The sequence below is a fragment of the Chiroxiphia lanceolata genome, chromosome 2, assembly GCF_009829145.1.
Source record: "Chiroxiphia lanceolata isolate bChiLan1 chromosome 2, bChiLan1.pri, whole genome shotgun sequence".
Classification (NCBI taxonomy): domain Eukaryota; kingdom Metazoa; phylum Chordata; class Aves; order Passeriformes; family Pipridae; genus Chiroxiphia; species Chiroxiphia lanceolata.
In genome coordinates this window covers 72251529-72274843 of record NC_045638.1, presented here as the reverse complement: position 1 = coordinate 72274843, position 23315 = coordinate 72251529, and the positions used below count along the sequence as shown (strand labels likewise).

The window sequence follows — 23315 nt, the reverse complement described above, 5'->3', positions numbered from 1 at the left end:
TTGAGCTACTAAGCTGGATTGGTATAATTTATTTCCCCATAACACATAAAATACTGTGGCTTTTATTGTATATTGCCCTGAAAATTTGAAATAGGAATTACCTAAGCATTTCACCAGCTCGGCTGCAACTGCTACTGCAGATGTCATGACAATTGTTTCCAGTGGTGGACCTTATGTTCACTCTAACCTTAAAACTGAAGGAAGAATGCTGGAAGGAACAATACAGACACCTCAAAGTAACCTATTTTTGCAGATAAGCAGGGTTCCACAGAGTGTTTTAAGTTATCCATTTTCTAACTTGTTACTTGTGAGAAGAAAATGGAATCCAAAATCTACTGGAAAGTTTGGTACAAAACCCAGTTAATTCAAAGAAAGAAACTGAGCATCTCTACAAAGATAATATGGAAAGAGTCAAAGCCACTAAAAAAACTGCTAAAATTAAAATTTAACTTCATAATATTTTTTAAAAGTCTCAGGATAAAACAAGAATGTTACTAACTATCGAAGCAGCAACAGTTTCCTTTTTTTACACAATGTCTCACCAATGAAAGCCAGAAAAAACAAAGCAAAAGTGTGAACACCTGGATCACATTTGGAATGAGACTCAATTTTTAAAAGGTTTTTCCTCCCAGTAGCTGCTGTGGCTACTTTAATGTTACACAATGAAAGAACAATAGTACTTCTTCTATCAAGTGTGTTTTTCATCATAGTACAGAAAAAGAAAGCATACCTGCTGGTGTGTGGGTGTAAATCTCCCTCTCTCGGGAGCATATAAGGATGCTCCCACACTGTTCTTTTTAAATGTACAATCTGTGAAATTTTTTCCTAAATTTCTTTCCTAAAACATTCTGTAATTCTGTGGACTGTGAATCGCAGATATATTATAGGCAGTCTTTGTTTCACATACAATACGTTTTAATCATCAAATGCTTTGCTATCAGTCACACAGGACTGCCTTCACCTATGCTGAGTCTAACCTCCACCTCCTTGTTCCCTTCTGCAGAGCCAAGGAATAAGGGCAGGTCCTGCAACACTCCTGAAGACCAGGAAACCCAAGAGAAAGCATTTGGGAACCAGGATCAACACTGATGTGGCTTCTGAGGTAAACTTAGCATGGGTAAACTGTGGCCTGTCATCAGAGCATCTCTGCTGTTCAGATATTTTATACTGGGGAGCAGAGATTTCTTGGACAGAGCTGTGGTCCCGCCCACTATATTAAACACAAAACCAGGATGCGTGTGCCACGGAGCAAAGCATCCCACCAGACCAGTAATCAAGGAATTACTGCCAGCTTTAAAGAATTTAACCAGACATTTCCTGGTCTTATCTGCTTCCCCTGCTATCACACTCTAAACATCCCCTTCCTAGAAAAGGTGGAAGTGCGATACTAAATACTCTATTTCTATGAATCCATGAAGAAAAGCATCCATAAGCATTTCCCTACATCTGCGGAAAGACTTTTTGACACCACCTGACTCCACGGAATGCAGTCATCAGAAAGCAATGAGAGGTCACCCATGGCACCAGGGAAGTCAAACCCCACCTCGTTTAATCCTGCCGTCTCTTGCCAAACATCCATGAGGCTGCACACTTGTCACAAAGATGGGCAGTTCGCCACTTTTGCTGCCTCTGCCTCCTGCCACTGTCATTCCCAGAGATTCATGTGGCTCTTTTTTCACAGTAATGTGCTTTTCTTGGCATGTAACACACTGGGAGAGATCCTGTTTGATAAGGACAAATAACATTGTTAAAACTAAGGGAAAAAACCAACCAAAACACAAACTCCAGAACAAAACACAACTAAATACACCCCAGAACTACACTTTAGCACTTTAACAGAACAGTTTAGAAGGACTAAGTAGTGGAAATCAGCTTTGGCTGAATTTCCTCCAGATCAGACTACCTCTCCCTAAAAAAACTCCAAACTAAAATAAAACCCAACAAAACCCCCATGCATGTAGATACTTAAATATAGATGGAAAGTTTATAAAGGCCTATCTTGAAAATCTCAGTCTAGTTTTAATTAACATCCTACACTGGAACAGGCTCAATTTTAGGACGATGCTATAAATTCATATGGTCAAAAGACTGCAGACAAACCAGAAACAAATCTTTTCGTGTCATGGTGAACATCAGCATTACTTAAGTTGTCAGTAGAATATGTCCCAGAACTACAAAGAAGTTCCTAAGAAATGAACACACATGTGTTTTCATGATGACAATAAGAGACCCCTTAAAGCCCTTATACATCATGTTTTCTTTTGCAGCTGGTATGTAGACTCTCCAGAGCACAGACTTCTTAACAGTGAGAAGTTGTATTTTTCTAACTACAAGAACATCTCAAGCAGAGGCTTTATTCCTGCAGGTCTTCCAGATAATTTGACATTAGCTTCATGACAGTCTCCTCATTTTGCCTTTCCCTCCCTGCTTGAGACAATGCAGAACTCAGCGTCTTGCAGCCAGGACTGTTGACTCGCGGAGGAGATGACACATTCCTCCAACATGCTCTTTATAAGCTGGATCATGGACAGCACACCTCCTGTCCTTCCTGGTTGAAGCTAGCACAGTGGCAACAAAAACGTGACATTCTTGAATGACAGTTCTTCCATGCAGGAATAACACATGAACCACTGTCTTAGACAAGGAAGGTCTAACAACTACAGCTGTATGAGCTCATAGAACTTGCTTCTTTCACTGCAGTCCACAAATCCCAAAATATACTGAAAACCTGTTGTGTGTCTCTTGTTCCCAATCCAGACACGATGCAGGACCTGAATACTTGGAAGTCATCACAATGTCTTTTCATTAGGTAAAAAAGAAGATATAATCCTTTCTTCTAGTTTTGCCTTGCTACACACTTGGACCATCACATGAGTAAAATGGTATTTATACCTCCCAGAAGGAGAAACACCAACCTTATGTGAGTTAGGTCTGCCGTGAAACAGCTGCTGGGACTGGTGTTGGTGTGAGTTGCTGTTGTGAGTCCCGGTGTCTCGGATAATACTGACTGTCTGTGACTTCAGGGGTCTAGAGATGATTAAATTCACTCTCTCCCCACTAGCCTGTTGGATACATAAGACAAAGTCATCAAGTTTGATAGGATATTGATTATTAGAGAGGGAGGAAAACATGAAAAAATGTGAAATGAGACAACAGCAGAACTTATTTTCCAGTTCCTGCTTAAGACTGCACAGTTCCTTACTTGCTTCTTTTTGCAATTCTCCCCAAAATGGAGGGGATATTAACACTCTTCCTTCACCTCTGATGTTACATCTACATCAAGTGGAAATCCCTTGTCAAAAGGACCATTTCTCAGTTTGTGTTACAAAGCTTCAAACCTTAAAATTCACCCCATTCCATTTGCATTCTTCATGAACTTCAGCAACACATAGCAATAAATTGAAGAAATGCCTGTGTGATGGCTCCAGATCTTCAGATTTTGGTCAAAAGCTCTGAACACCTCTGGTACTTCCCAAAGACATGTCCAAGAAAGACATTATACATGAGAAGACCATCAAATTCTGGAGCTTGGGGAATACCAGGAGACTCAGTTACCAGATGTTAAATAAAACATCAACTCTTTCTATTGCTGCAAAACCACACCTTAATAGATAAAAGTTAGCCAATGCTAAATTTCAACCACTCTATATAAAAATTGGGAATTGAAATTACAACTCCCAAGATCATTGTTATTTTCCTTTCACTGCAAGGAAAGGAAATTTTAATTCTTAAAATTATCCCTGAAACAAATATTTACTACTCATTTGTATCAGAGTTCTCTATGTGGTGCTGGGTTAGGCAAAGATGACTGCACTACACTGCAAGAACCTACTACTGGTATATTCCAACTTTCCTAAAAACAGAGCAATTTTCACCAACATCCCATCAGCAGGAAGTAGCAAAGTGCTGCAGCTGTTTCCTTACAGACTGGGAGAAAGGCATAGAGTAAAGGTTTTCCTGTGGGAACAGGGAAGGGTCATATGTCACACTGCATCAAGCCTTGGATAACAGTTGTGTCCAGAGCAGAGCCAGACATGGGGAATAAACCCTTTTGAACACTCAAAAAATGAGTTTTACCATGCAGAACTCATGGAAGACCTATATTAGACTTCCCAGCTGCTACCTGTTGACAGCAAGAAGTCTGACAATTACTTTCCTGTTTCAACTCAATTCCATGCACAGGCAAATCAATACAAAATAAAGCCCACTTTTACAGAGCTTACTGGCAGATTAAAATACAATACATACATAAATAGAATAAAAATAATCCTCTTTTTTTTTTTTTTTTCTGCTAAGCAATAGGCTACAATAAGCTACTCTGCTCGCTCACATGAGCCATCTTCTAACCTTCAGGCTGCACGCCAGGGAAGACTAACACACTTTTCACTTCTGAGGAGGTGATGTTCATCTGTTAGTTGCGAAAGCAGATCCTGTTCTGCACTATTATTTCCAGAACATAGACCACTGCAATTTGTACTGCCACAGGCTTTTAGGCATTACATGACTGATTCTGTCTGGGACAAACTCTACCCCAGGCTTTGCCCAAGAAATAAAGCTGAGCTCAGGTAGGGAATGCAAATTACCTGTATAACCTGAGCAGCAAGCTCTGGTGTCCCATGCTTCAAGTCATGTCCATTAATGGCAAGAACGCGGTCGTTGCTGCAGAGCCTGCCATCCTGAGCAGCCAACCCCCCTTCCAAAAGGTCGAGAATAAAAACTCCTGGCTCATCTGTTCTGCGCACGAGCTTAATGCCGAGCTGCTCGCTGGAGTCACGCTTGTGCAGCGTCACTTGGAAGCTGTCCTCCCGCAGGGAGCTGGGGGTGTCCCCGTGGTTGTGTGTGCGGCTGCCGAAGCGCCTCTCCCTCAGCACTGTGAGGTGCAGCACTGAGCAAGGCTGGGAAAGCACAGCTCGAGCATGGTTGTGAGACACGTTGCTGATGTCAAAGCTGTTGACCTGCAAAACAACAACAACAACAAAAATATATCAGAATGATATTGTTCCTGGTTATGGAAATAAAGTCCTTTCCTTTCCGAAGTAAATTCACTCACTGCAAAACCAGCCTTAGAGTAACCTACATATCTGACCCTACTAGACTTCCTCTCTTGTCCTTCCATCATCTCCTGCAAACTCCTATTGGCTGCTCAATTTAAAAATTTATTTTTAAATACCCTTAACATCATGAAGTCCAACCCTTAACCCAGCACTGCCAAGTCCACCACTAAACCATGTTCCCAAGGGCCACATCTGCAAGTCTTTTAAACACCTCCAGGGATGGTGACTCCACCACCTCACTGGGCAGACTGTTCCAGTACTTAACAACCCTTTTGTGAAGAAATTTTTCCTATCTAATCTGAACTTGGTACATAGGCTTTTTCCCACAAAAGTGACAACATCTTTCTTGCAGTGAACACCCTCTGCCATCACAGGCCAAGGGTTTTGTTCTCCTTGTTTCCTATACTTGTCTTCCTTAGATCTTTAACACTGTTCTCCAGGCCAAGAACTTTGGCTTTCAGTGTCAAGCCCAGCATCACTTAAAACTGTAAAATAATAGCTATAAAAAGAATACATAAAAATCTCTGAAGCAAGCTTGTGTCTTACAACAAGCAGTACTTCCAAGACATGAAAAAAAACAAACAACAAACCTCAGAATCCAGAATAATGAAATTTGTTTATTAGGATTGTGGAAAAAGGCGGTTGTCCTAATTCTCAAGTCTTAGTGCAAACTTTGGTGATTTTCCACAGACTTTAACTAGGTCAGAGTTCAAGACTTCTAACCTGTATCCCTCAAAATTCAGTTGTAAATGAAAAATGAATTAAACTTTCCTGCCTTACAACTAAGAATTGTGTTTGTTATATGGCCCACTGATACAAAGATCAGTAATCTTCAGTCATTTCTTGCAGAATAAGGTAAGAACTGACAGTGCAATGAGATTTGGCAGAAAACAGAAACACCACAAAAAAATCAGCACAAGAGCTGTGTTTGCCTTGTTCTGTAAAAAGGGATTCAAAGTCAACACTAAAGCTTCACCCTTAGAACACACTATTGTGCGTTTGTGGAGGAACCCCTGCCCCACAATTTGAGCAGAGAGATACTAACATCAAATGATCTATACTGATCTGCCTTACCTATGCCTTCTAATGCTCCCCATTGCAACCTCAGTAAAAATACAAACCTGCAGTTTCTCACCATCTAATAGCAATATCAAAGCTTAAAATGTCTGAAGAGAAAGGACCTAGAAATCTATGTACAACAGCTGCCGCATTTACATCACACATCTGAGCTGGGGGGCTCTGAGAGGTCTGTGCCAAACCATTTGGCCGTGGTGGTTTCAGAACGGTGAAGAGGCACTGTACCCTCACTGAGCCACCCCCAGCCCAAAGCCCAGCACAGAGCCACTGCTGCCAGCGGCACCATGGGCTCAGACACCAAACCATGGTCACGTCCTGCTCTGCTACTGCCCTGAGACAGAGGCTGTAACCCTGGGCAAAGGGAAGAGGGGCATAGCTAGGAGAAATAACATTTAGAACTGCTCCCCCACAAAAACCACTATGGCTCACCCATCAGAGCCCTTAAATTAAGTCCAGTTTTATTTTTAGCTGTCTCTAGCTAAAGTAAATACATAAAATACAGAAGTGTTCAAAGGGCACAAAGAATACATGCAATAAAATGTAATTCTTCTTTCTACAAGGCAGTTCACAATTTCAGAATAAAACAGCCTTAGCATTTCCTGGGGAAAGAGATTCTCATTAGGACATGCTTTACGTGAATTACAGTCACAGTCCAGCATAAAAAAGAGACAATTTGTAGAGCAGTTTGAAAATGTTAGGCACCTATCTGTACCTTGCAGACAACATAAGCTTTTATGTAGCTCCTACAAAATGCTGTTCCCACAGATCTTAAAAGGGTAATACTTCTCATTTGACCGGGTAAGAAAATGCTGAGTTTCACCTCATAGTCCTTTCTGGCTTTCTTTTAGACCTTTACTGCTCATAAAAGTCCCTAAAGACATTTTCAGAAATATCAAACCAAAGCATGCATGGTGGGCTGCATCTAACTGTACCCAACTACAGACGCCAGAGAATGAGTCTGGTCATTTTAATAAAACAGCTCAGCACATGCACAGGTAAATTCAGAGAAATAAAGGTATTGTAACTTCCAAAAAGTTTGGCTTTTAACCTCTGTACCTCTCCCTTTGAAACCCCCCTAGCATCTGACAGCCCCACTGCCAGCATGTTGATAGGGAAGACTCACTGCAGTTTGTACATTCCTATTTACAGTCAATGTACTGCCATTTATGGCCTTGGAAACTGTAACTGACACCTACCCAAACAGCAGGAATTTCCAAAGCTTCACTGGAGCTCAAACTCTCTATTCTGTCAACCAAGTGGAGCCCTTAGTATCAAAATAAATGAGGCAGCATTCAATCAGTGTCTGCAATTACTTGTTGAAAAGACAACATTTTGGAAACCTCTTGGGTTGTTTTCTTGGCCAGACACTGTGCTAACACTCCAGGAGAGGAAAAAGGCATGTTTCTCAAAAGGGACTTTATTTTCTGAAGTGCAAACTGATTTCATTCCAAGCATAACTACTGTATTTAAGCTACTTCTATCAGCTTGATTTCAAAACAGTGAAATAAAGAAGGCTGATATTACTTTTGTACTGATCTTAGGCTGCCAGATCAAAAGCAATCATTTTTACTGAAGTACTTTTGAATTGACAGTAATATATTTCTTCCAGGTGGAATGATTAAAAATACAAAAAAGGAGGACTGTCCTGTTTATGCAGCACTCAGTTACTGCCATTCTTAAGTGTCCTACAAACAATCCCTTCCCCTAACATAAAAATTAAAATGTCAAAATTAAAAGAATTTGATCTTTTTATACTGTCTGTGGTAGTTATTCAAAACCATAACAAAAATACACAATCAAAACCAACTTATATTTTAATTTTACTTTTTTTTGAAAATACTTGCTGCACCTTGCTTCAAATCATGCCATTGAAGACTATCACTGACTCTTTCATACATATTGAAAGATGCAGGTCAACTGCCTAGGCTTTTGGAAGATAACAGTGAAGCTAGATTAAAATAGCAGTTTAGATGAAGCCAGCCTTACATTCCACAAATTGCTTTTTATATACAAACAAGTTACGCCAACTTGTTAGCCAGAAATAACTTTGGGTTCCTTCAAAATGCATGCATAAAGCTGAGACAAGGACCAAGTCCCACAACATTTAAAAACAGAAAAATAAACTTGTATTTTAAGCATTGATAAGAGATGCTAAGGAGGAAAAAATTCCAGGGACTGGCCCAAGAAACAACATAAAGCATGATAGCCAAAACTACTAAAACAACAGGCTTTGCTCTGAATATTAATTTTCCTTCCAACTGATAATTGCAATGCTAACACTGACACAACATAGTCTGACAAGGAAAATCTCTCATCTCATTTTAACAGCAGTTCTGCAAGGAGTGAATGGAAAGCAAGCAGACAGAATACACAATTAGGTTCCGTACTTGAAGTATTTGGTCTCCAGCAAGAAGTCTTCCATCTCTGGCAATGATCCCATCTCGATAAACCTCCTGAATGACAATGTTGATCAAAGGTGTTTCATTGCCACCCACTATGCTAATTCCTAATTCGATGTAAGGATTGGACCGATGAATTTCAATAGTAGTGATCTCTCCTTCAGGCAGGGCAGGTGGCTGTTGATTTGCTGCCAATTATTTTAAAAAAGAAAGATGATTAATATCCTTTCTACTTATTCATTTTCAATAAAACAAATCACCAAAGGATAATGTAAGAGAGGCCACAAAGCAGTGGTTTAACAACAAACTAAAGTGCAAATAGATTAGTTCCACTACTTGATGAAACTCCTAGCTTGTTAGAAACAGCTCTCTAATGACTTAGTAGCATCCACGCTTCCTGAAATGGGGTCATTTGGATTGTAAAAGGATACCTGAATCCTTTGGATCCTGCCCCTTATAATAAATTTTATACATTGGGTTGCTTGCAGATTTGCATTTGGTGATGACGATAAAAATGTATTTTAGGGGTTACCTCACGGTAACCTCTTTGTCAGCTGGTTTCACAATTGCACTAGGAGCTGCTATTGAGTTACCAGGTCAAGGGAAGAAGCCCATTTCTGAAGCAAACATGGAGACAACTAAAGAAGGAAAAGTGGAATGCCAAAGGATGGCAAATACAGAGGAGAAAGACAGGGACAGGATGACCTTCCTCTGTGGTAAGGCTCAGCACTTCCTCTCTAAAATCCCAGATGCTAGAGGTGTTACTGCTCATTCAGTACAGATGGATGCAGGAGTAACTCAGCTGCCTTTTTGCTCGAGTAGGACAGCACTTCATGTGCAGGAAGGTTGCTGATCCAGTTGGGGGCAAGGAGGAAGAGGGAAACACAAACCTTATCTTAGAAAATGACTTCTGTAATTTTACAGAAATTACACTCCTTCCATCTCACTGTGAGGCCAGTCCTACTAGTAGATTAACATGAACTACTGCACCATGACCACGACATGATACATATCACCATGGTATCTGACACACACTGAGATATTTCTTTCCTTCCTGTGACTTTATCCCAGTTGTAAACTTACACTTAACCAAAACCCAGTAACATTTCTCTAGAAATTGCAAAAGAAAAGAGCCGAAGATGAAGATGCACATTCGCAGTTGGTAAGTGACAAGCTCTGACACTGCAAATGTTTCCACATCTGATAAAAGAGACTTGAGAAGATAAGTGATGACATACTGTCTGCTACTGTGTTCTCCTCAAAAGGTGGATTGTCGATGCCGGACTCGTCTGTCCATGTGGGAAGGGCGGGCGAGGTAAAGCTCTGCTCAGCTGGCACTATTCCCTGATCTGCATCTGGAGATAAACTGCTGGGCTGCTCCATCCCACCGACACCACTCTCGCCCTCCGCTTCTGCTTGCAGCTTGCTCGTTTTCCTTCTCTCCAGAGCAACCCTTCGATGAGAAGCCCCAGGACACCTGTGGAGACAAGGTTTATACCATACTTCAAGGCTGCAGCCATGTTTGTAGCACAAAATGCCTGAGTACTCCATTGAATGGAATTAGCCTTCTTCAAAGCCACAGCTTTAAACTCATCATAAAAATAAATATTAAACTCATTGAATTTTAAGGCCAAAATATGTTTTAGTGGACAGAACCCCAAGATAATACTGCCTTTTCCCCCAAATGTCTACTATGTAGTTTTTTTGGCCATGAACTAAATGTGCTGTAACACCTTCTGAATGTGGACTTCATTTGCTATGATTGAATGGTTTGGGTTGGAAAGGACCTTAAAGATCATCTAGTTCCACCCCTCTGCCATGGGCAGGGATACCTTGCACTAGAAGGTGGATTCTGTACATTTCAGTTTCTGGAAGACAACCTTGCTGAAAAGACTAAACAAGACTGGCAAAAAAAGCCACATAAGAGAAGCCCCTTCCAAAGACAGGTTTGGAGACCCACTGAAGTAATCTTTTTTCACCTTAGTAAGCATCATATTTTCCTGGGGTTGAGGGAGGTAAGAGATGAAAATTTTGCCCATATTGCACTAATTGTTAAAATACTAAAAAAAAATTATGCTTGTCTAGGAGTTTGTATGAGAAGTTCAACAAAAGTAACAGCTCTTCTCATCATCTCTTGGACCAGTAGAAGGTGTTTCATTCCCCTTCTATCTCCTGTTTTCTCTGACTTCACACAGGAGGTAAAATCTTTTGCTTTTCCTTATGTAGCAATCCTCCCTCACCATTTGATACTTTTCACTATAAACTCATTTTTGTGAATTTCCATTCTTCTTAATGCAATATTCATTTTTGCTTATGTTTAAGAAAGAAGGGCTACAATGTTGCAAATTCATGGAAAGCCTTCATTTATGGAATAGTCTTGCGTTTATGTGTAGATAATTAGATGTGGACACCAATCTTACATCTGCCTCTGTGACAGTTTTGCCGGTGTCTGATATATCACTTCTTACAGTATTTGATGTCCTTAAAGCTCCTGCTTCTGAAGCTGCTGACCACCTAAAAACACTCACATTGTAGCAGCATCAGAAAAAAAGGAAACATTCTTGAAAGGACTCACTGTTTGGGAACTTGACAGATTGTTATAACAAAAGAAGCAATTATTTATTTGTGCAATGGGAGAAGAAATGAGTTAACAGAGTTAAAGGTAGCAGAAGTCTAACCATATCCTAACTTGTTAAACCAGAATATTTTGAGGATCACAATTCTGTTCTGACACTCTGTGAAGGGGATTTGATAATATATGGTTAGAATGTTTCAACATGAGGGATTTTGAAGATAACCTAATAACAAAGTTTTTAGGTCCAAATGTTGATAGACACCTTAGCTTTTGTGACCTCCAGCCATGTTATACATACATAAAGTGATATATATAGAGAGATACATAAAAATCATTACATCATTTATATATATATAGTCATAATATGCACAGAATGATAGAATGGTTTGGTTTGGAAGGGACCTCAAAGATCACCTAGTTCAAGACCCCCTGCCATGTGCAGGGACACCAACACCTTCCACTAGACCAGGTTGCTCAGGGCCCCATCCAGCCTGGCCTTGAACACTTCCAGGGATGGGGAATCCGCAGTTTTTCTCGGCAACCTGTTCCAGTGCCTCACCACCCTCACAGTAAAGATTTTTTTCCTATTATCTAACCTAAATCTACTCTCAGTTTAAAGTTATTCCTCCTTGACCTATCACTACATGCCATTGCAAAAAACCCCTCTCCAGCTTTCTTGTAGCCCTTGCTATAAAGTTTTCCTGGAGCTTTTTCTTCCCCATGTTTTGAAGAATAGCAAAAGGTAACCCAAATATGCTCTGAAATATGCATAAAAACATACATTAGAGACAGTTCACATAACAACATGACGCATTTCAGAAAAAAATTCTTAGGGTTTTCCCCAGAGCAACTGCTGGTCATCTTGTTCTTCAAAGTGAAGACAAGTGCAAGCATAAAAGATGAAAATTATTTGAAAGGTTATGCTTTGTGAAAAATTTTCTCTGATTTTAATGATTAAATACAACCCTACTTCTTGATTTTGCCCAAGCAATATTTACTACATAAAACTATTGATATAGCGGTGATCAGCTAAGAAATCTGTTCCGTGGCCAGAGACACGTAAAACTCAGCAGGAAATTTCTCACACTGACCATTTCACATCGCAAACCTCAAAACCAGAATCCCAAAAAAACAAGAAAAGAAGAGATGCAAACGCTTCCCTCAAAATTTCTAAAATACTTCAACTTGATGGCTTAGCCTCATGCTCCCTCAAATCTTAACTCTGGCAATAGGAAAAAAAAAAAAAAAAAGGAATAATCTCCACCATCACTCACTTCTGCAGCAACACAGCAAGAGGTAAATGCTCTTGCAGAGGAAATCTCTTGTCTACTGGGAGCTCTGACAGACATGCTCTCCCACACTGCTCCATAAGAATTTAGCACAAAGGCACCCCAAGCTGCACATCCTTGCTGTCCCTGAACTGCTCTGCTATAGGAGTGGGGATTTTTCAGCAAAGAGGGGAATGAACTATTTAAAACTGATGCTGTCAGAGGACCACACTTCAATCCCACTGAGCCTAGACAGCAGTGTCCAGTGTTATAGACTGCTTCAGCAAACCACATACTCCTTTAGGTATCTTCTACCAAACCACTGTGCTGTAGGTTCTGACTGAGCCAGCTCACAAGGCCTGAGGAAACCAAAGGGCCTGGTGGAGATGGCAAAGCACACCTTCCAATTTTATTTTTTTTAAACTGTATCAAACCAGGACAGCAGAAAACTCAGCCCTGGAAGTGTCCTATTTCTGTCAAAAGCCTTCTAAACCACAGCCAGGTCCTCCTCTACCCTCCTTCACAGAACACATTCTCCCATTTTTACCTGGCAGATGATGAACGTCATCACACAAAATATAAATAGATTTGAGGTTTATTTTTGCCAATATTGTTTAATTGTCATTTCAAAGGCTAATATCAAGAAACGTAAAGAGCCTTCTGAGCATACCTTCTCAGTTCAGTGGAATCCCTTTTGTGCAGTACTGTATGGGGCAAAAAAGAGGAAACCCCCCCAGAATCTTTCCCAAATTAATCACTAATTGTAACAAACTATGACTTTCAACCTGATATAGTGCAACTGCATTGCCAGTGGAGACATTGATTCACAGGATGCCAGTTCTTAGGTCTTTAAACACCGTATGCCTCCTACCAAGCAGCAAAGCCCAGTATTGGTATTCAATCACATCTATAAGGAGATTTTTGACTTCCACTTGCAACTTAGAAAAGATTTTTATTAGCAGTAGGAATGTATTATTCACAAACAGCAGAACCATACAGCAGTTGTAACAGTTAACAAGTGCCAATAAATCTCTAAAGGTGCACACTGTTACCAATACTGCTATTGTCAAATATCTGGGATAAAGAACATTTTGGACTAAATCTTTTAACAAGTTATGTACACAGATGGGCATCTTGTGCTCAAAACAAGCTTTGAAGATTGTATGGGTACAGGAATCCATTCTCATAAAACAAGTTGCATAAGTAAGGGCTGAATTGAGACAAACATGTCTTACAGGAACTGCATTTCATATCTATCTACAACGCCAGAATATCTTAGCTAGAAGCCAGAAAGGCGGGAATGTTTTCTAAAACTTGTAAAAATTATTTCTTTCATGAATCAAGATGCTCAAGAGTAAGATTTCAACTCAAACTATTCTATGATACTAAACCAACCAGCTAAAGCTGGCTATTTAACAGGAAGTCTGAAGGGCAGTTCTCGGTATGTAAAACAAGCTTCTGCTTATATTCATCGACTTCTTCCTCTCCCCCCTTCAACATCAGTTCTGCATGGTGATGAAGCATAGCTTTCATCTTCCATTTCTCTTAATTCATATCAGACAGAGAAGAAAAATGGTCTTTTTTGGTTGGTTGGTTTGTTTGTGGGTTTTGGTTGGTTTTTTGTTGTTCTGGTTTTTTTTTTGTTTGTTTGTTTGTTTGTTTTTTGTGTGGTTTTGTTTGTTTTGGTTTTGGTGTAGGTTTTTTTTTTTTTTTTTTTTTTTTTTCAGCCAAATCTGCTATATTTCTCATTTAAAAGCTGACTTCTTGGAACACTAGCAGCAATCCCTCTTTGCTGATAAAAAGAGCTTTCATACAAAACTGAGATGTAGTTTACAGGGTATTTCTGTGAAATAACAGTAGGAGCTTGAAAAACATATTTGCTCACTGACTACTTACTATAAAGAAAGAATTCATTGTAACTTATGCCATCACCTTCTGCCCAGTCTAGAGGTTTGATAAAAGCAAACACACTAAATAACCTCAAACCAGTTGCGCTAAATCATTTTCCAAGCAGGATGCGTATTTAAGCAAAGACTGCAGAGAAGCAACACAAATGCTTTTGCTATTGCTCATAAAACTTTGCTAGCAAAGTGACCTTAAGCAGTAATTCTGGTGGCAAGATTTACAACTGCAATTCCAAGTAAAACCCGGTGCTACTCTGGAAAGTTAAGCGTCTGGGTCTTGGTTTGTCTTTTGCCAGAGGGAAAACAACAAAAAAAAAAAAGGGGGAAAAAAAAAGAAGAAAACAAGGCACTAGGAGTTAACTAGGTTTGTGAATCAGAGAAGACTCAGGAAAATCAAAAAAGACTGGTTTTGTTGCATACTTTTCTCTCCCACCCAAGGACGTGAGAAGCTTACACAGAGTTAAGTGGCAGACAAGAACCACAATTTACCTTTGATACTTAGGAAATTAAATTGGCACCTACTTTACTAAACATTAACAAATTTTCTGTACCAACTGACTGTGAAAAACCATACTTCTGGGTTTTTTCTTTAAAATCAGATTATGTGTATTGTGTTTAACTTTGAAAACTACAGTTTGCAAGTGAATGTAAGGAAACTCAGAGTTTGAGAAATCAAGAATATTTTTTTATGCAATGAGGTATCACGGAGTGCAATTAGTGACTGTGAAGTTTGTGTCTCATGCCTCTCATCTCCTTGTTGGAGCATCTTGCAGTAACCTTACACTCTGAGTCACCTGGTGGATATGATGACATTTTCTTCCAGTTTTTATGCTCAAATGGAGCCGATTAAAACAACACCGGAAAAACCCGAGTGTGAAGGTTTTTAGGCAGTGAAAAGTAACAAACCATACTACACTTCTTAGAAAAACAAACCAGCTCATGTAAAAGCTTGTTCAGACTGGTTTATATTAATCTATGCTGACAATTACAATAATACTGAATTTTATATTTCTTTCCTAAATGTAATGATCAGTAGTAGAATTTTACTGGATTCACTAATCCATACAGAATCAAATTCAAACTACGCAGTTGCTGCCATCGTTTATGGCAGCAATGATAATTTACAGGTGTTCAGATGTTTGCAAATAAACTTAATTGAAAACTGTAAATCACCATATACTCAAAATGCATATCGGCATCCCAAGACAACAGAAGGAATTGAAAATGAGCAGCCTCCTGCAACTGAAAGCTTTTTTCCAGCCGACAAACAGGAAAAGCTAGTGATTCAGCTCACTCAGATTTCATAATAACCTTTTGCATTAAGTAAACAAATATTTCATGCATACCTAAAGATGACACACACACTGTTCCACGTACAGAAAAATTACGTGACTCTGTTGTAAACAATCCTAATATCATTCAAAGAGATGTCAACCAAGGAAAAAGGACTGAAGAGGTGAGGGATACGACACTGGGAAACCAGAAGATGAATCAAATATTTAGCAGTAGTCTTGCTAGCATTTTGCCTTTTATTAAAATCAAATCGGTTTAATATTAGGGTTATAAATGAAACAAACAATTAGGCCTTCTCACCACCCGCAAGTAATCATATAGATCAGAAATTACTTGCCAGAAGGAAACAAGCAGGAGCCTAAGGTGACATGGAAACTTCAGGGAGAAATAAAAAAAGAAAAAAACGCAGAGGGAAAGGCTCTTCATTAGCCCCCATACCTCCCTGACATGGACACTGCACTACCACAACCAACAAAACCCAGGCAGCTCCAAGGCTCATCACAGTCTAGAGCTGCTCAATGTTCTGTATGCCCAGGGTCCTCCCAGGCTCTGAATCCCCAGAAGCCTTCAGGATGTGGGGAAGCAGGAAGACAGCATGTTGGAAATACGAATGTGAACAAACTGTTTCCAAGGCAGGTGGTGGCTGTCCTCTTTCCCTTCTCTGTGGAGCACTTGCCTGCACGCACACTCACACTGCACCTGACTCTTGAGCTCCCTCTGTAACGTCACCCTTCACCTAAAGATGGTCTCCAAATGGACAAAGACCAAGACTTGGAAAGAAGTTCATGGGGTAGACCCATGCACCTCCCAGATGAACCTTTCTGCCTGGGTGGTCACCAGTGTTGCTGGACCAGACTGAGGGCAAGCAGAGGAGGCCCATCAGTCGTGAGAGGTACCCTGTCCACCTGCCTATCTCAAAGCAGAATCAATTCTGACATAACAATTCCTGATAAAGGTTAGTTTAACATGTTCATAAATGTTCTGAAAGTGGGAAATGCACAATCACCACATAAACAATCTGTGCCAGTGCTAGACCATTAAAAAGCTTTTCTCCCTAAAACCTGAACCAAATCTTCTTTGTTACTATTGCATTATTTCTGTCCTCTTTGCAGACAGACTTAGCACATCTCTAATTTTTCCCCTCCCTCAGCCTTTTTCCCCTACCATAATCAACCCTCATTTATTATTTTTTTTTTGACAAATAATTTTTTTCAGACTCCTAATGAATCATGTCATTCCCCCTATGGCTGTATCCAAGCAGTCTTCACTATTTTCTGGTGTGATATACTACCAGTGCTCTAGCTATACATAGTCACAGACTGACCATTTCCTAGGGTCTTCTACAGGGAATTTAAAAGCCATCACTAACTCTCTCGCCCTCCTGCCACCAATTTCTACTGCTATACAAACTGGCATAGTAGGGTGTAAGAAACATGCAATGCAAGCACTGGCACCACTCACCTGTTTTTAAGATGTGCCGCCAGGTCACATCGCTGCATGACTTCCTGACACACAGAAGAGAAGGGGCACAAAACAAATAGCTTGTCTAACAGTTTATGAACAAGGATGCTGGATTTTTTGCAGAGTTTAAAATGGAGTCTTTTTCGATCCAGCGGGCAGAAATCCTTCTCCTGCAGAAAGTTCCTTAGGCACTTGTAGCAGAAAGTGTGTCCACAGGGAGTGTCCAATGGCTGCAACAAGGGCTGAAGGCAAATGTGACAGACCAAGTCATCATCCACTTCGTTTTGGTAGTTGTAGAGATGGTTCTCCCTTGTCCAGTGTTGCTGGCCACACTCAAAGCACAGAGGGTTCAAGGAGGCATTCTGCTCCACTGCTGCCATGTCATCACCTGTAGTCCCCATTTTACAGCTAAAAAGGCTGATGGATCCTCCTCCTCTTCCTCCTCATAGGAGAGGGTTGCTCAAGTAAAGCTCAAAGGGAAGCTTCTTCCAGGGTGACTTATGCTCTTCAATCAAATGTCATTTTCTGTAACAAATAAAAAAATAAATTATTCATTTTGCATGAAATACGAAAATTCTTTTCAAAACATTTGACTCCGGGTTTATTATAACACAGCAGCTAGATAGATTAAGGGAATATTCCTGTTTTCTCTAACTTTATCATAGAAGAGAGCAACCAAAAAAATCTACAAGTATGACTCCTTTTACAACACAAACATTTAATGTCTCTGTAACAGCTGCTGCACTGCACAGTTTTCACCTGCAAGATGACCAGTTTGTGACAGCAAGGACACCGCATTATGCAATGTCACACTAGAAGCGTATAATTAGCATCTGGCACAAAAATACCCTATTGTGGAATAATAGTTATATGACCAAGTAATTAAATGTGTTCTTTAATGTGAGATTATTATTTTAATCTGGTTCCACTCCCTTTTTAGGATTTTGACTATACAGAATATTACATTATTAGTAAAGTTCTAAGTAAGAGTGCATTAAAAATAACGGCAAACGGCTTACCCTGTTCCTTCCATTAGTAATATTGCATATATGTCACCACTTATTTTCAGGTTCTCTCTGTGGGTTGCTACGCAGTAAGGACAGATTCTATCCAATATGCCCCACCTGATTTAGTAGAGAGGCCAGTAATACAAATATGGAATAAACTAATCATATGAAGCTGTTGGTTTCAAACAACTTAATCCTGTTTTTCTTTTTATCTAACAAAGTTACAGCAGATTTAATGTGACAATAAAGGACTGTAGGCCTGTCACTGTGGGACTTATTTTCTAAACTTTTTATGTTATTAAACTTTGCCCCTCTTAAAATAGCTGCCTGGTCAGGAAATTGTGCAGCTGTCAGTCTGCAATTTCCAACACTAAATCCTTATCCCTCCCAACCTTATTTACATTTCTCTCCCTTACGGAATCACACTGCTTGACACTCAAAACAGGATGATTTAGAACATAAAACAAATTTTCTCACAGTCTTAAGAGACCTCTATATTTGTTAGTTTTGGCAAATGTTTGCAGTGATGGTGGGGGAAGTAAATTTGAGCAATGCTTACTTTGTGACTAAATTCTTAATTGCAATTCAGCGGGCAACACTCATGACAGACACTTACTGTATTCTAGCAGAGTAGCACCAAGCATACGGAGAAATGAAAACTAGTAGTCTAGGTACCAGCCCATCACCTTTATTTTTAGCTGCTGAAATGTAGTACTAAATATATATTCTGAAATTCATGTGCAACACATGCGTTTCACTATGTCTAACTGTTTAAGAGATTCCCTGTTTTGGTTTTTGCCCCTTAACCTCACACAGCCAAGCACAAGACTTAGAGCACATTTTACAAGGATTATTATATCCTTTGACGCAAAAAGGATTAAATAGTAATTTGTAATCCAGGCTTCTATTCTGCTGTGGAAATTGATGCTCATCGTTGCCCTGTCTCGTAGTAGATAATGTGCACCTTCTGGAAAGGATTTCACGAGAGAAGAGCACAGCAGTTCTTTCTTGCTGGAGATCAAGAATGCAAAATGAGACCCCAAAAGAGATTAGTCAAAAACCAGTCTTAAACATATTATGTAAGAGCTCAAAGATTGGAGGACAGATAAGGAGAGCAGTGCACGGGGTCCATGTGCTCAAACCGCAGCTCTGCATTTGTGCTGCTGGATTAATGCAAAAGGGATGAGAACCATCTAATGGCTGTTCTTTATGTAATGCAAAATAAACCAGATAAATGTTCTAGAAAAACACTGCATTGATTTGCAACTTTACCAAATTATTTTGCTACTCAGGGCACCAGGAAAGGAACACGTGGCGTGTGCCGTATTGTACTTGGGGTTACCTGCAACACCAACAGGCAGGGCAAGGGAAAGGGACACGAAGACAGGCAGCAAAAGCCATTTCACGAGTGCATTGTCCAAATGGTAGACTCACTCCTACCACTGACTACGACCAGGACTCTTCCTCCTTCTCCAAGTAACCCAGGTCCCAAGAGAGGACCAAGTCTGACACCAGCAAGGCTACAGAAAAACCCAAGGACCATTCTGTGTACTGCTATTATGGAGCTCCAGTTATGGACCCCTGACAGTGAACATCCTGAATTCACCTTCTTGAAGGCTTCTAGCACTTCTATCCTTTGAAGTCTACATAACTCACACAGCAGTCTGTGACAGAACTCCAGGCAATGTCATACAGTAAATATACTCATGAGATAATTTACCCGTGTGACTTGCTGTGGTCAAAGATACTTGTGGCCCCTCTTTTAAAAGGTTGTAATTAAATCCTTGCATGTGTTAAAAACTCTTTTTAATAGCTTACTATAAATTTTGAACAAAAGGTAAAATCAGAAAAGTTATTGAGCAATTGGGTATTCACTGCCATATTAAAAATTATCACAACGAGTCTTCTCTCCTAGGAAACGTATATGCAGAGACAGGCTCTGTTCACTGAAATCACAAGAGCTTGTCCTCAGTGAAACACAGGCAGTCACTCTATGGCCCACAACTGCAGCAGGTGAGCAGACACACCTGTTCCTATGACTGACCCACCTCAGTTTCTGAATGCTGTGCTTTGCTGCAGAGGTGCCACTCCAGGCCAGGGGTAGGCTGTTGCAGCTGACAGCTGACATTGCCTCTAGTCAGTCCTTGGCGCTGCCAGTGTCCTGTTAGCTTAAACTATTAATAAATACCATGTGAAGTAACCCCACCACCTTTTCTGCAGCTGACGTCATCACCCTTCCACAACCATTCTGTCAGCAGAGTTGTGGAAGAAACAAATAGTGGATTACAACATGAAGATTCAAAACGAAAAAAAAAATCCCACTGCCACCACCCAAAAAAACCCCTAATCAACAACAAAAAAACCCCAAAAACCAACCAAACAAAAAATACCCCTCAAAAATAAAAAAAAATAACAAAAAAAAAATAGAAAAATCAAGATTTCTGTACTTTCACACTTCTGTCAGCTTTTTTCACTGCTGTGCTGTACTTGGGGCAAGCCCATTCCATCACTGAGGAATCACTCACCAGGACTTGTATTGTTCATATACTGTGGTGCCTAATTATCAATTTAAAGACTTTTTACTATTTGCTCCCAGTGCAAAATATCAGCTTATTTTCAAAGTCCAAAACCACAATATTTGTAGTCTGAGCAACAGTTGGGATGGCAGGCAAGGTCTAAATTTCACTGATGTAAAGCACTATACCCCTGAAATCCACAGTATTAGAGCATTGCCATTTATAATACCCTACTTCAACCCTCTTTCTGCATCCCTTATACTATTTGCTGTATCTGTTATCACAGCAGATCACCAGCATCACAGGATGATAACAGCTCCGGAAAGCTGCAAACAGGAAAAATAGCCAGAATTATAAAAAATATGAAGTGGGTAAAAGAGCCAGCCAGACCCGTTATTCAAGTCATATAATTCCCTAGAAAATAATTCTCCCGGGACTTCGTTAAAGTAGTCAAATAGTGCAGGTGCTGCCCTGCTTTCAGTTTTAAATCACAATCCATTTGGAAACCAGGCAAGACTGGACATCTGACTGTGCGAATTTTTATTTTAGTTTTTTTAAGTGGAGTGCGCACGAGAGCGATTTTTAGGCTGCAAAAGACAGCCTTATCTTTAGGTCTCCTCTAGTTCTGACTTATTGATTCAACTAACATTCTCTGGAGAAGCCTGACACAATTTTACAAAAGCATAAGACGTCAGGCTTTATACCTACATCAGATTTCACAATGTTTATTCCTTCTATCTGAATAGGCACTATTAAAAAAAACCCAAACAAACCACAAGCAAACTGGAATTGTAACAATAACTTGGCCTTTTTACTATGGTTGTCTTTACATAAGTCACAAATAACTAACACTAGTTCCAGTTTGAAGTTAATGGAAATATGTATTTTGCAATTAATGCTCTCAGGATTTAAGTAATCTATTTCTAAATTATCTCAATAAAATCCTAGAGATTTAGAGCCCATTAACTGACTGTTCAAAATTTTACAAAAAATCATGAGTATTCTCCAGAAGCAAACAACTATATAGAACAGCTGTCTTACCAACTAACCTCTTCAAAAATTACCTTTACTATACCACAATTTCTTATTTTGTTTGCAATCCCCTATGCAATTTTCTCAACCAAAAGCAAAGGTCAAAAGAGCACCCTTAGATGAACGACACCCCTGTTCCTTTGCTGGACTGTGCTGTCCCAAAATGGCTGGGATGCAAATCTCAGTTCTGTGCCTAACAACTTTCTACACCAGAATGGGCATATTCACACCGAGATCTATCTCCCCATTGAATCAATGGTTAATTTACGCTACTGTGTAGTTTAAACCAGCTGCAAGTGAAAAACTGTCCACCTGTATTTCCACTTGATTAAAGGCCACCAGGTACTGGTTGTTGCTTCTTCTCCTCCCAGAAGGCTCAAAATTTTGCTGCCTCCTGGCAGCACAGAAATGCCTCAGTATATCCCTTCCTTATCCCTCTGCAGCGTGGAAAGGGAGGGTACAGAAAAAACTCTGACAGCTACGGTGAAGACTTCACGTGACCCTGAATTCAGGCAATCCTTTCCTGGTCAGTCAGATTTGACTTGCAAGGCAACACATAACACAAACTGATCAGTAACACTGAACAACAGTATGGTCATCAACCTGGATTTCAGGCTTAATTTTAAAATGTCACAAGATTTCCAAAGCCTGTTCTCCATGGTCAATGGCACCTGAGTACCTATGCTAGCTAGGAAGGGTCCCATGATACCCAAACTCCCCTGCCTTATTCAAATGCCAGGGTTGTGAACAGGATGTCTGAGCAGTCAGGACTGGATCAACACAAGCCCCAGGAAAGGGAAACTAGACAGTGCTTAAATCCATCCCTTAAAACCACATCATAACATTAATTAAACATTAGTTCTTAGTTCCCAGTCCAGTAGTCTTCATAGGAATTACAGCATCAGGCTGATGATTCCTAACTGTTCTCAAAGCAGACCCTAGCTTGAGTGGAAGAATAAAAAATAGAAGAAACTAATAAAAAACATAATGAGAATAAACAGCTAGCGAACAGCACTAGAAGGGAAAAGTGTTATTCCCCATCTTCCCATAAGCGTGACCCAGCTCATTAGATACAATCTCTGCTTTAATGTTAAAGCCATACAGCAAACAAGTGAAGCAGTACTAGCAACATGTATTGACTTTACAATAGCCATGTTAATTATACTGATATCTGAGGGCTGCGCTGCCTTCAGACACCAAACCCCAATTCGATCCTAGTCCAAGTTTATGAGACAGTAATCCTGTTAAGACTCTTTGTCTTTTGAAAATGCAAACAAATCAAAGTGTTGTCAAAAAACAGCACCTGTCAGCTCAAAGTCAGGAAACAAAATCTACCAGATATGGACAGGGCACAGCAATTAGCCTGGGGCAGTTTTCTGCTAAAGCTGCAGCCACACTGTCACCGCATGCCAATTACCCAATACACCTATTTTTGGTGAAAAAAAAAAAAAAAAAAAAAAGGCAGCAACTCTTTTCCATGTTTTTAAGTGTTCAGCAGAGTGACTGGAACTTTTATATTCAAAATAAATAATATTGTACCTGAATAGTGACTTTGTTCCACTGAACCAAAACCAGGCAATGCTAGGTTTGCAGTAAAACCACCTCTCCATAGATTATTTTTTTGCCTCTGTGATAGCCTTTTGGTTCCATCAAAGGAATGCCCTCACAGACAAGATGTCAGCCCTACACCAGGTGATGACACCATTATCACTGCAAAGGCAATGGGTCA

At 40.0% G+C, this 23315-nt stretch overlaps 1 protein-coding gene across 5 annotated transcripts in view; it reads right to left on the bottom strand.

Annotated features, from left to right (window-relative positions):
* The window catches only part of LNX2 (ligand of numb-protein X 2), a 57459-nt gene that overhangs the window by 7561 nt on the left and 26583 nt on the right, over positions 1 to 23315 (bottom strand). For all 5 annotated transcript variants that reach the window (XM_032680314.1, XM_032680317.1, XM_032680316.1 and 2 more), the window contains exons 2-7: positions 17032 to 17556; positions 9769 to 10007; positions 8519 to 8718; positions 4584 to 4955; positions 2916 to 3062; positions 1544 to 1721 (exon numbers count right to left, since the gene is read on the bottom strand). In XM_032680314.1, coding sequence (XP_032536205.1) covers positions 1544 to 1721; positions 2916 to 3062; positions 4584 to 4955; positions 8519 to 8718; positions 9769 to 10007; positions 17032 to 17432 — 1537 coding nt within the window. In that variant the 5' untranslated portion in view covers positions 17433 to 17556. The remainder of the gene's footprint in view (positions 1 to 1543; positions 1722 to 2915; positions 3063 to 4583; positions 4956 to 8518; positions 8719 to 9768; positions 10008 to 17031; positions 17557 to 23315) is intronic.